This window comes from Excalfactoria chinensis, chromosome 5 (assembly GCF_039878825.1).
Source record: "Excalfactoria chinensis isolate bCotChi1 chromosome 5, bCotChi1.hap2, whole genome shotgun sequence".
Taxonomy (NCBI): domain Eukaryota; kingdom Metazoa; phylum Chordata; class Aves; order Galliformes; family Phasianidae; genus Excalfactoria; species Excalfactoria chinensis.
Genome location: NC_092829.1, coordinates 36361423 through 36379312, shown reverse-complemented (window position 1 = coordinate 36379312; position 17890 = coordinate 36361423). Strand labels below are relative to the sequence as shown.

Genomic DNA, 17890 nt, shown 5'->3' with positions numbered 1-17890 from the left:
ACATTGAGCCAGGAAGTGTCGTTCAGAATGATTCAAAAGTGAAAAATAAATGTCCTTGGCTCTAAGTCACCCATGTTTCTCTACCAAGAGACAAGCTTACTTCTACTGTAATGTTCATCAGCCATTCTTTTTCTTATGCTTTCAAATAAGATTTTGTAGGAAGTCATTAGAGGAAGCTAACTACTAGTCTAAGAAGAAAGCCAAAATACTTGCATTTCTCTGGGTCGTTTTTTGGCTCATTCACTTTCTGGGTCATTCTTTTTTGCCTGGGTCACTTTCTCCCTCTGCTTCATACTCATTCAGTGGTAACAAAAGTACTCAAATGAAGTTCATTTGCCTAGGATTTTCAAGGATTTTACTGTCAGTAAGTAGAAAAAGGCCTGCTTGCTTTTGAAGGCAGTGGGTTGTAGCCTGATTGAGCTTCTCAGCACAGGAGATCATGCAAATGCATAAGGCAAAGCATAGAAGGGCTTAAATTATCTGACTAGCTACTGACTAGCTACTATCATGTAGCTCCTCATCTTAAGAGGAGGAGATTCAAGAGGACTATAATACTTGAAGTGTTTAATTCAAGAGAGGCACCACTATAAAGTTCAGGATTGATAGTTAGGTGTCTCAGACCAGAGTTTTTTCTGGCTGAATAGTGACCTTTAAAGTCTCAGCTGCAACCATGAAACCACCCTTAGACTCTAATTTGAAATGTAATGGAGAAGCCGTGCTACAAGCATTCAGTTTTCCCAATGGCAAAAGGACCCACTGAGTTAATGGAACTTTTGTGTATCGTCAACATTGTGAAAAACAGAGGTAATTTTAAAGAGCAAATGTGATTTACTATAACTAAGAAATACGAATAGTCTGTTAATATTTTTCCGAGCTTGACAAAACATTTTGTCTCTCCTGAGGGGCATGGCATGACTGTGACTATGGTGGTGAAAAATGGCAGGGGGTCTGCTAAGGTTAGGCACAGACCTGCACCCAGCTAACCCAGGGAAGCCCTGGTGTCCTGGTCTCTGCCTATTCAAAAGGCATCACACACTTTGTCAGGGCAGCTTGTGAGAGGCACTTGGGTCTACCGACAAAGCAGGACATAAGAAAAGAACACGTGCAGGATGTTCTTCAGGCAGAGTGAGAGGCAGGTGATGACTGCCTGTGAAACTGTGAATGGTGAGTAGAGGTGAGGAAGGGCTGCTGTGGGAGAAATGACAGTGTGCTGTGAAATCGGTGTTTCTGTTAGATTCAAGATCTTTAAAGTTGAGTCGAATTATGAGCATTAGTTGCCAGGCTTTGTACTTTTTGTTTGGGTCTTTATATGTGTGTTTTGTTTTCTGCTGCCTGGGCTGCGTCATCTCTTCTTTGACTCTGCCGGCGTCCAGTGAAATCGCAATTTTGATGGTTGCCAGCAAAGTTATTTTTGTGGAAAATTGACACCTCCTGAAGTAGGATTAAACTACAGTGAACAAGGAGTTGAAATAGACTGGAAACATAAGTCAGAGCTTAAGACAGAAATTGCTTCCTCAACAGGTGATAACGACAAAAGAAGTGCAGAATAACCACATAACTATTATATTGGGCTTTGAAAATGCTATTGCTGGTCATTGTAGCCTTACTTATGTTTAGCAATTAAAGGTTGCCACAGTCTGGGATTGTTTCAGTGTCTCAGCAGGGGAGTATTTTCTGCTCCTTTCTAGAACTTGCGAGTCCTGCTCCAGAAAAGCTGCCTTACTTCTCAGGAGAATTTGAGATGTTAGAAGTACGTTTTTCGTTATGGACAAAATGCAAGCTTTGGAGCTGCCATTATCCATAGCAGATGGTCATTATGACACAATGAAGCTGATTCCTGTGCATTTGCTGTGCGATGGTGTTGGAGGCAAGTAGGAGATGGAAAAAAGTGGTTGGAGTGCAAGTGGCTGTACTAGTAGCGCTCATTTCCTTACACGGGAGGTTTGCTTTGCCCCACATAGATAAACAGCTCACAATTAAAATGTAATTTGGCAGGTAATTTGCTCATAACACTAATGTTAGCAGTTGGAAAACAAAAACACTTAAAATAATTTTGACAGCTCCTGCCCTTGCAAACATTGCAAACAAAATCATTACTGTGATTTCTTTCTATACACAAAAACACAAGGTGGGGTTTCCAGTACTGGGTTGTGATGTAGACAAGCCACTGTACAAGCTGGGACTAGTTAACATCCCAGTAGGACCCCGAGTCTTATCTGATCTCACACACTGGTTTCTGAAATGTCTTTAGAGTTAGTGAGAAGAAGTCTAGGAACCTGGGATGAAATCCTAGCCTTGCTGAGGGCTGTGGTGCTCTGATTTCTTTTCTCTTTTCTTTTTTCTTGCTCTTGTGACTGTCCTGTTGCCAGAACACCACAGCCTTTCCCGAAGCGCCTCCCAGTATTATCTCTCCTCTACTTCCAGGCTCCTCTGCTCCTCTGGGGCTGATAGGCACTGCCTTACTCCAGCCAAAACAATTGCTAATGGAGATGTGAAGAGCTTCATTAAACTTGGAGTGATTATTTGTATGTATAAAATGGCTTTGTGCTGGCAGGATCAGAGCCCAGGGCTGTATTTCAGTAGTAACACCAAGGCAGAGTTAAACTGTTTTCTCTTGGTTCTATTAGGTAACATTCAGGTGAGCATAAGGCATCTAAACGGTCTGGTTTTTAACTGCCAGCAACAGGTAGCTGCTTTAAAGGGTGATACAGCTTATAAATAATGCTTGGCAGAGTTTCTTAATTTGTAAAGATGAATTTTAGCAAGATTTAGCCCTTTCAACATAGGTTTGAGAAAGCATGTGTCTGCCTTTGTAATTACATGAGGAAGTGTTTGTGTAACATCTGCAAAGCAGAGGATAAGCAGACTAAAAGGGATGGAAGGTGCCAGCCGCTGGAATCCAGGGGTGTATTTGGCCAGTTGGGCGCTGCAGGCATTAGTTGCAAAGCTTGCATTTTTCCTGCTTCAGAAATGGAGGGTCCTTCTTCAGATTTGTATCAGAAAGGGTTAATCTTGTGGCTATTTCTTGTTTAAACAAATGCACCTGAGTAAATAAATGGACCTTTTAAGTTACTGTGCCTGTTTTGTAGCTTTTTAACAGAATACTTAAATCATTATATAAAATGTTTTTTCATATAGACGAAAGTCTTACGTTACATACGAACCAGTCAGATGTTGGACCACCCTTCAAATAGCATTAGTTTTCCCTTTCCTAACTGAACTTACACAGCATTGTCCAGGCAGGTGGCTTTCTGCCCCTTCTCCCACCTCGCTCAGAGCTGTTAGAGTGAGCACTCATGTTTTTGCAGCCATTGTGGAAAAAATACTTTCATCCTGAAAACAAGTTAATCAAGAAAGAGGAACATCTGATATTGGAGTAGAAAACCGGTTACTCATATAGCAGGAGTAAAATAAGAGCCGTGAGCATGAAGGATTGGAGCTTGTTTTGTACATGTCTTTGTGACGTGGCTAAATAAAAGCCAGTAAAACCAGAGAGTTTTAGGGAATGGGGAGAATGAAGAGTTTCAGGGCTACATATAGACACAACAGCTTGCTGCCACGTCTGTTGTATGTATGAGCAGTGGGGCATGTGTGGTCCCAGCAGGAAGCCAGTAACATATTAGAGATCAAGGATTTACCTTACTCTAATATTTATAATACTTGGTATGTGGTATTCATAATTCCAGTTTAGCTTTTGGGGTGAAAAATTGTCCGGGAAAGTAGTTTCAGCAAATGACAGGGAAGAGACTGCATGTATAAAGACTCTGTTTATATCCTTTGTGTTCTCCAAGGTCAAGGAGATGGGAGCAGTGGCAAAAAGACCCATTACATGCAAAAAAAGGCCAGCTGCAAAGGTATGCAGTCACCCATGTCTGTATCCAGGTCTGGGCATTGGGGTTATGTGTATGGAAGGATGGGGTAATATGAATGCTGCTGAGAGCTGAAGGGAGGCCAGTGTCTGTTTTCTTTGTGTTTTTAGACTACTTCATAATCTATGCAGTTACCTGGAAGGTACACAGGCTCTGTGAAGATTGAATCCCTGTCTGAGCCTCCTTTGAGTGACAGAACCTTCAAGGAATACATAGACTGTTAGAATAAAGGAAAAATTGCTTCTATTTATCATAGAATGACAGAATCACAGAATGACAATCACAGAATCGTAGAGGTTGGAAGGGACCTCCAGAGATCATCAAGTCCAACCCCCCTGCCAAAGCAGGTTACCTACACCAGGCTGCACAGGTAGGTGTCCAGGCAGGTCTTGAATATCTCCAGAGAAGGAGACTCCACAACCCCCTTGGGCAGCCTGTTCCAGTGCTTCATCTATTTATCTTGGTTTATCTTGTTTTTTTTTTTGGTTTTTTGTTTTTTTTTTTTTAATCAATCTTTTGTCTATTAAAACTAATTGTCCTGATAGATACGCATGCTAGTTTTCATTCTTCTGTTGGCACACACGTGCAACAGAATGAATTATAGCAAAAAAACCAAACACCTGCTCTGTAAACATGACCCAAGTGAGGTAGTGGCTGCAGACCTTGCCTTAAGGGAGTATATTGTGCCTTCAGTTTACAGGTCTTGGGGCTAGAGAGCTTCTTTCTGCGACAAAGCAAGGCTGTTCTACAAGAGCAAGTGTAGAGTCCTACACTTGGGGAGGAATAACTGTATGTGTTGGTACAGGTTAGGGGCTGACCTGCTGGTGAGGAGCCGAGCAGAGAAGGACCTGGATGTCCTTGTGTGCAACAGGTTAGCCATGAGCCTGCTGTGTGCCTTTGTGGCCAAGAAGACCAGTGGGATCCTGGGGTGCATTAAAAAGAGCGTGGCCAGCAGGTGGAGGGGGGTGGTCCTCCCCCTGAGCTCTGCCCTGGTGAGGCCACAGCTGGAATACTGTGTCCAGTTCTGGGTTCTCCTGTTCAAAAAAGACAGGGATCTCCTAGGTTTCCAGCAGAGTGCCACAAAGATGATTAAGAGCCTGGAGCATCTGTTGTGTGAGGAAAGGCTGAGTAACCTGGGACTCTTCAGTCTGGAGAAGACTGAAAGGTGATCTCATCACTGTTTATAAATATCTAAAATGTGGGAGTCAAGTGGATGGGGCCAGACTTCTTTTTCAGCAGTGTGCAGTGATTGAATAAAGGACAACAGGCAAAAAAATTAATCATAGGAAATTCCATACAAACATGAGAAAGAACTTAACCGTGAGAGTGATGGAGCACTGGAACAGGCTGCCTAGAGGATCATGGACTCTGCTTCTCTGGAGATATTAAAAGCTGGATGCTTTCCTGTGTAACCTGCTGTACGGAACCTGCTTTAGCAGGAGTTTGGACTCGGTGATTTCCTGAGATGCCTTCCAACCCCTGCAGTCCTGTGATTCTGTATGAAACAATCTCTTTATTGATGTTGTGTGGTTTTGGTATTTTGCACATAGGCATGGCACTCTGTCTTCCTGCTGGTTTTCTGCATAACTCTGAGCAATGTAGCTGAAGGGAGGAAAGCAATGCTTCAGTTCCCTTGCTTGATTCAGAAAAAATCCTTGTGCTCTTTTCTGCAGGTGCTCTGTAGCTGTTGGTGATCCAACTGATCACGTTGTTCCCCCACAGATCTCAAAGATCTCAAAGAAACACCTAAAGTCATAGGTTGTGTTGTATCCCAAGTGAGAAATGGGAACTTCAACTGGTTCTGATGTACAGGATTAATGCTTTTGATAGGAAGCATCATTGGACGTGATTGTTTGATGGCCAAAAAAAGCCCAGCATCTGAATTTCTTCTGGAAGTATTACAGACAGAGAAAAACTCTTCAGTGGCAGAAACAACTGGCTGAATTAGTCTGGCCGAGTTTTAAAGGAATGCTTTATCCTGGAAATAGGCTGCTTCTCTCTCCTGGTGCTCATTTTTTTTTCTTAGAGGGAATAATTGCTGATAAGTAGAGCTTGTAACATAAATGCAATGAAGTCATTTTGAGCTAATGATTTTGCCATCGAATGCTCTGTAAATGATTTAAGTTTTAATTCGTTTATAGTTTATTTTACCGTTATATCCTTTCCTCATAAAACTATATTAAATATAAAATTGCTTAAGTATATAAACATAGTTTCCTTGAAAGTCATGCCATTTGAATGCCTCAAAGAATCAGAAGAATCCATACATGCTTAGATACTACAGTTAGGATATCCAGAATATGAATTGATTTTAAAATAAAAAGTTAGTCTTCTATTTAAAAAAAAATAAAAAAAAATAGGTGTAATCATATTGCCTGACTTGCATAAATACCACAAAGATACATTTATTGGCAGTGTGGAAACTTCAGTTTGGTTTTATTAGGAAAAAAGAAGTTCAGCAACTGCTTCAGTGAACGCAGCAATGCCATATGCTGCTTCAGCCTGTGGGAAGTCTCCTACTTAAGCTTCTTTTCCTGGGGTGCTCTGTTAGGGAGAGTTGGAAGCAGTTTTCTGTATCCCCTTAGAGATGCTGTCAGAATTGCTGCTTCTCCACTTTGCTGTTACCTTTTCCTTATTTGAAAACGGTTATCTTCTCACATCAGTCTTCTCCAAATTTAAACAAACCCAATTCCTTTCCTGGTAGGTCATGCTTTCTAGATCTGATAACTTTCTTCCCCTGGATCCACTCCAGCAGTTCTTTCCTGAAGTCTTAGCACTCCAGCTGTGGATTTGCACTGCTGAACAAAGCAGAAGAAAATCCCGTGGGCCTGTTACTTTTCAAGCCTTGGGAGAGAATTTGCCATCTGCAAATTTAGAATTAGTTGGTTTTTACTCATCTGCTCGTTATTGTCTGTGTTTATAAAAAGCTTGTTGGATTCCCGATCCCATTGTTTTTATGGAGCTGAAGCAATGATGAAGTTGTTCCCAAATAAAAAGTATTCTTAGAAGCATAATTAACCACTTCAGCTTTTGAAATCCTTTCATCAAGGATTTAAGTCTTTCTGATGGATCTGTTTTAGAAATGTTGGGCTAGTTGTAAACACTCTTTGGTATCCTTCTGCAGCTATTCATAGCCGATGTGGGTAACTACACTGGTCCTTACTCACCTGGAAACTCTTACAGCTGGCACCGCGGGTTGTCTTACAACTACCTGCACTCAGTTTCCTTCAGGCAGACAGAAGACTAAGGGGACACAGTTGGCTGTTTGTTTTTTTTTTTTGGAACCAAGAACATGTTTGGTCTTACTTGTATTTCTGCACCAGTACCTGCAGAATATACCTTCCAGTGGCTTTGTATGTATGCAAGTGATTCCTCCATATAGGGTACCCTTCAGCACCTGTGTGCTGAAATTCAAGATGAATTGAACGTGCAGGAAAAATGATTGGACATGTGCAGGATGTTATAAAATGAGATTCAGCTCAAATGACTGTTGAAAACTATGTTTGCGTGTTACTGCTTCATTGCATAAGTACTGAACGACATGAAACATACTGAGGTCATACTGCACTTGTCCTACGCTTCTGAGAAGTGCAATTGATCTCAGCTGTTGGTCTGTGAGCATCAACTTTCTGGGTGAGTTCAGGTCTGCATTGCTTATCAAATGAGTGCATCTGAGAATGTTCTATGCTACCAAATCAAGGATCCACTTGATAAGATGTTCCAGACTGCCGTTTGGTTTTGGTTAAATTCATTGGTTTGATCTGCTCTGTAGCTATCCTTGTTTGTCTGAGTTTCACATTTTCAACCATGTAAGTAGCCCTGTACCTCATGAAGCTGTATCGAATGGGTATTTCCTATAAAAACATATTTAGAAAATAGTTTCAGCATTACTAAATAGAAAATGACGTGTTGTTTGGGAGGGGAACGTACCTTTGTCGCCTGTAGCAAAAAGTGTCTTAGTAACTACAAGAGAAAAACAGAGATACTTGGAATTGGCTGAACTGGGTGGGATGGAAAGTAACCACAAGAAAGATGCATTCAGAGTGGCAACTAAAGGAGCTTACCTGCAGGGGAAGCTGACTTAAAATAAGTAACAGAGGGACTGGCATTAAAAGGCAAACTGAAGAGAGACCTCTGGAAGCACAGCAGCATGTCTTAGGCAATCTTAGAAAGGGCAAAAATGTTAGCCGAAACATGGTGATGTCTTAAAACTATTGCCATTGTTTCGGTTGTTGGTGGCTTTCTGGAGAGCATGCAGGTGTTTCAGTTTTGCTAAGAGGAAATCCAAGCATGACGTTGGTACCAAGTTAGCATAAATCAAATATAGAACTCTTCAGCCTGGTGTGCCCTGTGTGGGAAAGGAACATTTTTGTTAGTTTGTTTTTGTTAATTGCCTCCAGGAAATTAACTCTCCCTCCACTAGAACGTGCTATTATGAGGTTTGAAATTTGTTAATATAATATAAGAAAAGGCTTTTTTTTTTTTTTTTTTTTTTTTTTTTCCTCTTCTTCTTCTCCTTTTTTTAATTGGGCTGGAAATCCATATTTCTTCCATGAGATTTACAGCTAGTTAGAAATGTGCAACAAAGCTCTTCTATTGACAGCTTGTATTATTTTTGATAATCACATTGAACTACAGCATAATAGGTCTGAAATTTTTCATCACAGTTGGATCTTTAGAATTCAAGCTAAGGATGAGGTGGAATTGCCTTTTGATATATCGAGCTGGGCTGGAAGTGATTAAATGAGTAGCTCATTATTTCCCTGCAATAAGAGGCAGCCATTTAGTGAGTGCAGAACCAGGTTTTCTCAGTCCTCTAGCTTGATGTGCAGTGTCAGTGTTCACCAAAATGGAAATGGCTAAAAAGAACATTCAGAGCAGAAGAGGATTTTGTTGGGGGAGAGATTGCTCTTGACCTGTATCATAGAGAGGTTCAGGAAGAAACGTTCACTTTGTTTTAAAGGCTGCTATAGTAGCTACTCATACCTCAGGATGATATCCAAGTAGGTAAAAAGGGATGAGAAAAGATAGCACAGTAGTGAAAATCCACCAGCAAACACAATGCAAGATCTAACACGAATATCAAGTAGCATTAATTACTTTTGAGCCTCTGTTTTCCTTGTATGCATTTTAATTATTATTTTGGCATACTATAATAACAAGGGCTGGTTTATAGGATGATAATAAGACTTGGGGCTATGACTGTGGCAGATTTTGTAAGCAGAGCACTGCTGAGCTGCACGTGCTGCCGGTGGTTGTGCTGTGCATTGCAGGATGCGGTGCCCATGACTAAGGGGAAGGATTTCCTTCCCAGTCACCTTCGAAGAGCTGCCCAGGTAAACAATTCTGCTCTGTGCTGCCTTGTGGCAAAATGCTGAGCTGTGGTCTTGAGCATGTGAGGTCAATAAAATCTCCTGTAGCCCTTTTCCTGAGCGCTGTGGCAGTAAAACTGAAAACCTGCTAATTATCCTAGCCACCATGTAATTACCTCTCATTTACCAAAAAAATCCCCCTATATTTGAAGACTTAAGTAGAAATGATCATTTTTGTCAGTTCTTGCCCACTATTGTTGTGCTTCTGTTTCAGCTACAAGGTTTAAATATTACAAGGGTTCAGCCTTCAGCAAATTGTAAAAGACTGTGCTTCAGTGTTCTACAAATATTTCCATCTCCCTCTTTGCAGTGAGTGCTCTTTGGACAGTAAGTGCTGCATTTGAGCAGACTTCCCTCCTGTACCTCATTTGTGCGCACAGCTCCCTGTGAATCCATCTGCTGCCTCATTATCAGTTAGTAAAAGGCATTCAAGATGCTGTGATCAGCCTGGAGATTAGCAGTGGGTAGGGACCAAAAATGTCCTAAGCTGTGCTGAGATGTTCAAACCAATGCTAAGTTCAGGAATGCCTCCTTGTAAAAAAATAAAAGCTCTGCAAATAGGAGAAGTAAAGTTCTTGGGAGTTAATCTCACATGTGCTCATAATTCTGGGCTCCTAGTAGAGCCCAGGGCAGTGGAAATACCCCATGCTTTAGGAGTTGGACCGGTAACGTCAGTTAGCGAGATGTTGAGACTACTCCCAGTTTCCCCAGTTTCTGCTGGTGGTTGTTTTTTTTTAGCATGGCCCCATGGCCTCTGATAGACCAGACTGTCAAGTTTGGAATATCCAGTGACTGGCTGATTGGGTTGGCTTGGGTGACAACTGCTGTTAAGATTTCTTCTGTCAAGGAGTTCTTGAGCTCACATGTTTTGTCAGGGCTGTTGCAGTCTCCGTCTTCCTCTTCTCCTCCATCAGCTGTTTGCCATTCTGTTGCTTCTTACCTGCTGGTTTAGGCCTCTCCTTCCTCGCCTGGCCCTTCTGAGCAGCTTGTAGCCATCAGTAGCCACATTGCAGTTGTGGGAATCATCCCACCAGGTTTCAGTGACTGCGACTAAATCATGATTTTCCAGTAGCACTGTGGCTTCCAGCTCCTCCTGTTTGTTTCCCAAGCTGCATGCGTTGGTGTAGAGGCATTTCAGCTGGGCAGTTGGTCTTGTCACCTTCTTAGGGGATAACTCCTAAATTCCTTTGGTATTTACTCTGCTGCTCCCCAGCACCATGTCCCTTCAACTTAACTGTGCTATCCTGCACCTTGTCATGGGCAGGCTCTGTCACCCTCCTCACCCTTCAAACCTAGTTTAAAGTGCTGTCACTGAGCTTAGATCTTTCTCCCCTTATGATCCAAGTGGATCCCATCAGCTGCCATCAGGCCAGATGCCAACTAAACTGCCCCATGCTTGGAAAAGCCAAAATTCCTGCAGTGTCAGTAGCCTTTTAGCCATGTATTTATCAGACAGGTTTTCCTGGTCCTCTCAGTGTCCCTTCCTGCCACTGACAGGATAGAGGAAAACACCACTCATACTCTGGCACTGTCCATTAACCACTGTTATTTTACGTATGTTTGGGATGTTTTAAAGTGTTCAGGGAACTAACTGGATTTTTAAGTGCGTGTGCAACAGATGTATGTGTGTTTTAACACTCCCATCCATTTAGATCAGTTAGAGTCACCAAACTTCTTTTTTTTTTTCTTTTTAAATGAAGCTGTGTTATGCCTAGACATGCTGAGCCAGATCTGTTCCTGGTGTTATTTCACTGGCTGGACGAAGAATTGCACCAGAGATGAATTTGGTCTGGTGCAGCAGCTTTTGTGCCTGGAGCAAATCTTTATAGCAGAGTTGTATTTCTCTCAAAAAACCTAAAAGGAACACTGACAGATCTGCAGCTCTGGTGGTGTGAGCAGGTGCAGCGATATTAAATTATTTTGTATTAAATAGATTCAGCAACTTGAAGCTTGTGATTTTGTTCTGCTATGGTTCTGCGACAGACTTCTTAAAACAGGCAGAATGCGTATCTTGTAATTCCTTTCTCTGGTATTATGGTTTTAGAGATTTTTGATCTCACATAGTTTGTGTTCTGGTTGTATTACTAATTCGGGTAGGATTGGAGAAGTAGAATCCAATAGCGCTGCACTTCTCCGGGGCGCTTTTCATGCTAGCTTTATTCCCATTAATGCTCAGCTGCTGTTAGTTTAGAATTAAAAGTAACCAGAAATGTTTTCCTGAAGTTCCATGCCCTTAATGCCTTGTGGGCTTTTCTGTTTGTTTTCTAGGTTTATTTCCTTTAAGACTCCAAGCTTAAGCTTGGAGACCCCAGCCATCACCATTGAGCCGAGCAGCTGGAGCGGCAGCGAAAGCCCTGCCGAAGACATTGAAAGAATGAGCGATTCTGCAGATAAGCCTATTGACAACGATGCAGAAGGTGTCTGGAGCCCTGACATAGAGCAGAGCTTTCAGGAGGCTCTAGCTATCTATCCACCGTGTGGGAGGAGGAAAATCATCTTATCAGATGAAGGCAAAATGTATGGTAAGTGGCGCTCGGTTAGCCTTTGGAAATAATTGTCCTCGTACGGGCCATAAAGGCCAGCTTGTTTTTTCATGCCATTCCTGGCTCTGATTTGGCAATTAGAGAGTAAATCTTGATGAAATCTGTGAAGTTGAGAGAGCTCCATGGGGCTGATGTATCGCTGGCACTTGGAAGCAATGCTGGTACATAACTGTGTCCTTAATGAATGCTGTAGTTTGTAGAAGCTTTTAAATGTGTCATTCCTTGAGCACAGACAATAGCTAAGCATTTTTCATTACTTTTTAATAAATGGTGCAGAAGTAGAAGTGGGGAATATGGTGACAGGATCACATGGCAGAACACGCAATGTTAAATTGCAAAGTGATCAAGTTCTTGTCGTGTTCAGAATCCTCTTGACAGAAGAGGCAAGTTAGGGGTGCTTTTATGTCTTTCATTACGTTTTCCCCCCCTTTGCTCAGCACAGACTGCTATAAATCAGATGACGTGCTGACACTGTTCCATAAAGACACGCTCTTGTGAGGGATGCTGACATCTGCACACACTAGCCATAGCTGTGATGCTCTTGTCCCGCTCATCCAAGCTCTCTCACTCCCAAGTCCTGGCTGCCGTTTCTTTTCCATTTTGCAAATTTTTCTCTGCGGGTTGCAGAGCGTCCCTCCGGTCCCTCGCCCTGCAGCAGCTGCCAATGGCAGCCATGCCCTGGGGGAGCCCAGGGAGAGCCCAGGGAGAGGTGACCTCGCTCCCTACCTGGCCGTGTGTCCCGAGGCAGGCGGGGGGCCGCTGGCGAAGCCCCGAGCAGATGGTGCTGCAGCTGCCACCAGCTGTGCCCCCCGCACCCCCCCTCCCGCGTGAGGTCATGGAAACAGGGACACTGCTGCTGCCTCCGGCTCTTTGGGGCCGGCAGCGGGATCAGCCCCCCCAGCCTCCCTTTGCAGCTGCCATGTGACCCTGGTGGTCACTCGAAGTGTCGGGTCTGGAAAAAGCGAGTTGTGATGAAGCATCTCAGCTGCCCTTGGCAGAAAGTTGCTGGGCCCTGGTTTCCTGCCTGGGTGTTTGCTTTTTTTTTTTTTTTTCTTTTATTTGCTTTTTTTTTTTAATTTGCCTTCCCCCCCCCCCCCCCCTTTTTTTTGCTTTTCCTCTTTTTCCAGCTTTCCCTCAGGATAGGGGAATATAATTTCTCTTGTCCTCCCCTCAGTAATTTCTGCTTGTTTTGATTGCATTTTGTTGTTACGTTCCTTTTGCTAGGGGATGATTTGCTTAATTAGAAGGTTGTGCTCTTTCTAGGGGGACGTAAGCATGTATATACAAACAAGCGTATTGTGTATTTGTGCTCAAAAGCTCTACTTAGGCTTGAACAGCCTCATCAGCTCTAATAAGGGCGGCTGCCTTTTCTTAAATCAGGATTCGCAGCGGTCACCCCTGAAATCTGATATATGGTGTTCTAAAGCATTCTTTGTGACATGGTATAAATTAAAGAAATTAACATATTTCTCTATTCACGTTGACAGTCACTGATTTAATTTAATGGTTCTTTAATACCTAACCTTCACACGTGTTAGATTATATATACATAGGAAACTATTTATGCATATTTAATTGCTGATTACTACTGCTAGCTAATAATACCATAAACATATATGCGTGTCTCATTTCTTTATGCTCATTCTAAATCAAATAATGTTAGCTTTCAATCAGAAAAAGGAAGTCTGTGTATTATGCTGTAAACTTGACTTGGAGTATTGTCCTGGTCAGGAAAAAAAAAACGTGTTAGGAAGTGTGGGATCCAGAATTAGTAGAATTTACATGCTGACTTTGCAGTGGATGAACTCATGTTTTCATTCTTCAAGCTGAGTAACTGCTTTGTAGTGCTGGAGGATTTATTGAAACCATGCTAGGTTTCTGAGGACTTTATAATAGAGTCTTATGGCCCTGAGAGCATAATTGTTCTCCAAGGATTTTGAAATCAAAACAGTGTAAGTGTTTTAGATTCTGTGTGGCATAATGAAAATAATTTAATGCCTTTTAGTGGCATACCAAGTTTATTTCACTTACAAGAGAGACGTTGCAATATCTCTAAGGTTCCATAGTGTTGGGGGATATTGTAATATGTCAGTAGTTCGTGAACCATGTAAGACAAAAGGTCAAGAGAGCACCATTTCATTTTCTGACTGAAATTGCCTTTAGATGTAGGCACTAGAACAAATATGATCTTTACGGAGGCAAACACAATGATCACTCTGTGTGGATTAAGTTAAGCAATTGTACTTCTTTTCCTTTGGAGATGAGCAGGGAGTTTGCTCGAAGAAGCATTGTAATTCTTTGCCTTTGATTTAATGAGAGCTTTGTGACATTCGTGTAACCAGAAGCTGGAGTTTCTTTGCTGTTCTTTGTGGTGGCTGGAAGCACGCTGGTGGATGTCCCTCACCTCCCCAGCAGTGCGAGTCACCGCAGCTGTATGCTGCAGCTGTGATCTGGGGCTGGGAAGGAAGGAGAAGGGAAGGGTGGGAAGGGTGTTTCCTTCCTTCTCTCCTTGCCTGCTGAAAAAGTAACTTAGGGCAGCAGACAGCGATGGGAATGAAAGATCGTCTCAAGGACCATTGGGATCCCATGGCTGGAGAGGGAGGGGAGAGGGAGGAGAGTGTGTTGTGGCGCTTTGTTGCTCTGCAGCACCCTTAGTTTGTAAGGACTGCGTCATGACCTGTGTGAAGCTGTGAGCATTTTGAGCTGCTGCCCGATGTGCCATCAGCACAGTTGGGCCAAGGGACAAGTGGTAAGGTTTCTGCAGGAAGGTGCTGCCTGCCTTTCCTTTTCCCCTCCCAGTGTATATGTGTGCTCAAGGTGATCTGAAGTTATGGCTTTGCTGCTAGTACAGTATGGACTGGTAAATGGAAAGGAAAAGGGCAAGGAGGGAATAAATAAAGGAAAGCTTTAAGCAGGGTAGGGGAACACATCCATAACTTGATGCTCTTACTCCCTATGGAAGTAGTTAAGCTAAGCTTGTTGAAAGCTCCCCTCTTAGACTTATTTTCATTTGTCTTGCAAGATATTGGTATTTTTCATTTCATCCACTAGAATGTGGTGGGACACCCTGTGACTTATTCAGAGCAGAATTTGTGTTGTTACCTATTTACATGTAGTAAAACTAGCCCATTAGAGGGCATTGGCTGTCCTGCGTTTGTACTTTGCTCAAATTGTTGGTCTTTTGCTGTTGACAGTTCGGTTACTCGTAGCAGTTCCTGTGAACTCACTTGTTGGCAGGGTATTTGCCTGTGCTTGTCTTTGCTCCTGGGAGAGTGCTTTGGAAAAGATGAGAAGAATGAGAGCTGCTGTGAAATGCAGCCATATTCTATCCCTGGTGTAATACTGAAGTCACTGGAGTTACAGTGGGAATGGGTTTGGCCACAGGTGCATTTTCCATACCTAGATGCAGCTTCAGTGCAGCTGTAGGGACAGTGCCAGAGCAGCATACATTGCCTGTAAGTGCAGTGCCCACAGATGTGCATCCAGCAGCATTGCTAACTTAGCCTTAAGGTAGCACAGACTACTTTTGCCTTTAAGACAAGGAAGTAGGTTGCTGTCATTTGCATTGGAATATGTTCAGCTGCGTAACAGAACTGCTTAAGAGAGCATTAATGATTACTTAAGAAGGAAGCTCTGTAACATGTTTAGTCGCTTTACAAAGAAGACTAAGTGCTATTTAACACAAGAAGGTACATAGCAGCCTTTCAGAACTGTTGTATATGTTTGTTAGGTCATGGATAAAGTCTCTTGGCTTGAATTACCATGATAGTAAAGGAAAAATGATTCTTCCATAAAAATTTCTTTTCAGATGATAACAACTTCTGTACAATGAGTAATAATAGTAATTTCAAAGCACCTTGTATAAAATTGAATACTGAACTTTGAACTGATGCTTCAGCAAAAGAAATCCAGTTCTAGCTTTATGAAGAAAACAGTAACGTGTTACAAATTATTTTTACTATTGGCTTTTAATTTTAAAAGTTCCATACAAGTTACTGCTCTATAAAGACATCAGTACCTTATAAAGTTTCCACAGTATTAATTATATTTGAATGCGAATAAGGTATTTGGAATGATGAAATACCAGATGTGGGGTATCAGGTTGCACGCTTATTCATCTGTTACTGCAGTGGTTTTACAGCAGTAGGCTCTTTTTGGTTTTCTTTTGGTCTCACAGCAACGTACACAAAATGCACTGAAGATAGGGCTTCTATTATGAAAGTTACTATTTGGGTTTCTTAGATTGTAAACAAGTCTGTCTAGAAACAATCCTGTGATTGCACACCGTGTTACGTCATCACACAGTGCATGCATGAAGGCAGGCTGTAAGCATGTGCTGAACAACTGACAGTCAGCTAAAGGTGAAGAAAATGAAGGCCCTGAGGTATGGTGTCTGTTTGAAAAGTTACTATTTAAATTGCTCAGATTATGAACAAGTCTGCCTATAAGGATTTCTGTAATCCAGTAATGTTCCTGCAACATTATGCTGTGTTTGCAAGAAGGCAGCCTGCTTGTGTGAGATGAGCAATTAGCACTTCTTCCATTGGAAATGAAGGGTTATGGGGCTTACTTCTTGTCTAGGATTTCTGGAATGTGGGAGAACAAGGTTTAATCTTTCTGTTTGGCTTTCAAGAGTAAATTGTCAACATCTGAGCCTCGGCAAGATGGAGATTCTTTATTTTTATGGCCTACCACTGCCATAAGTGGTTATTCTCATGAGAAGATCTAAGTGGGACTGTGAGAGTCATGCATAAGGGTATCAACTCCTACCTGGGGAGCGGGCGGATGAGAGCAGGCTGTGGGAAGCACTGTGTCTGGAAGCGTGAGTAATGTTGTGCAAGGTCATCCATGGCACTCCCTTTGGCTGTGCTGGTTCAGGAGAATGATCGTTCCAAAGGAAATTGGAAGTAATACTGGCAAGTTTTACTGAAGAATTATGCACCCAAAAGAGCAGGACATCCTTTGGAAGTGCTTCCTAGCATTATGCTTTCTTTGTTCGCTGTACCAAGTACCTTGTCTTCAGTCATCAGTTTAAAGATGGAATTACAGCAAGCTGTAACTATCCTGCTTGTGGAAGACAACATCAAGTAGGCTGTATGGGTGGTAGTCAAGTTTTCTAGTGTTCAGTACGTACCCTTGTACCTAGGAGCTACTAGCACCATTAGTTCTTGCTTGGAACTAAGTGGAAGCTGCAAGGGTGGGTTCAGATCAGGCCTTTAACCACTTAAGAGTCATTAAATGTCTTCCTATTCAAATGTCTATTCTAAATGGAGCAATAGGATGTTTTTCCTTTTTAACAGTTCTTTTAGTAAAACCCCTGTTCAGATATGACACATGTTAGAATAAGAGCATTGATATAAGAAGAATGACTCAGAAGAATGACTAGTACGATTTACACTAGTTCACTTTTCCTCAAGCTCTGATTTCACAAGATAAACTTGTGATCCTGTAATTGCAGAGGCTTAGTTTTGCAGCCTTAAGAAACAGGGTTTTCCTACCAGAGGCAGGTAAAAATAGCCTTGATTAGATTGTTCTAGTGTGTTAGTTGATTGTGTAGTACAGAGAGCTTAAGAAAGTTGGAAATCCTACATATAAATAGCATAAAAGAAAATGTACTCATTTCTTTGAGCTAATTTCTTACAGAACTGTGATTGCTCCATGCATGACAGAGCGAATATCACCTGTTTCAGACAACCTGGAGACAGTTTGAACTGGACAAGTGAGAGCCCCAACACACTTATGGTTAATAATGGGCTGTTAGTTTTGGAATCCTTTTCATTATACCATTATGAAGTTACGGTAGAAGCGTCTCCTCTTTTACCGACTTTTAAGTGTCAGCTGAGTTATCTTGCACAGTTCTAGCAGGATCCCACTGATCCATATCTCCCATAAAGTGCTTAAATGAGGGGGAGGAAGGTGAGCTATATTCCTGTCACACACCATTATTCTGGGTGTCTTTATAGAAACTGAAGATTTAGGAAAATCTGGAAACTGGTGTTTTTTATATAGAGAGAAACTTGGATGATGCAGAGAGTGCTTTGCTTGGCCAAGTAACAAATGAAAAATGGTTGAAAACTGGCTCCTGCACCACCACTGTGGTGACTTG

General features: G+C 42.1%; 1 protein-coding gene across 6 annotated transcripts in view; it reads left to right on the top strand.

Moving 5' to 3' along the window:
• TEAD1 (TEA domain transcription factor 1) overlaps nucleotides 1-17890 on the top strand; it is a 141397-nt gene that overhangs the window by 38209 nt on the left and 85298 nt on the right. For all 6 annotated transcript variants that reach the window (XM_072338650.1, XM_072338647.1, XM_072338648.1 and 3 more), the window contains exon 2: nucleotides 11510-11763. In XM_072338650.1, coding sequence (XP_072194751.1) covers nucleotides 11616-11763 — 148 coding nt within the window. In that variant the 5' untranslated portion in view covers nucleotides 11510-11615. The remainder of the gene's footprint in view (nucleotides 1-11509; nucleotides 11764-17890) is intronic.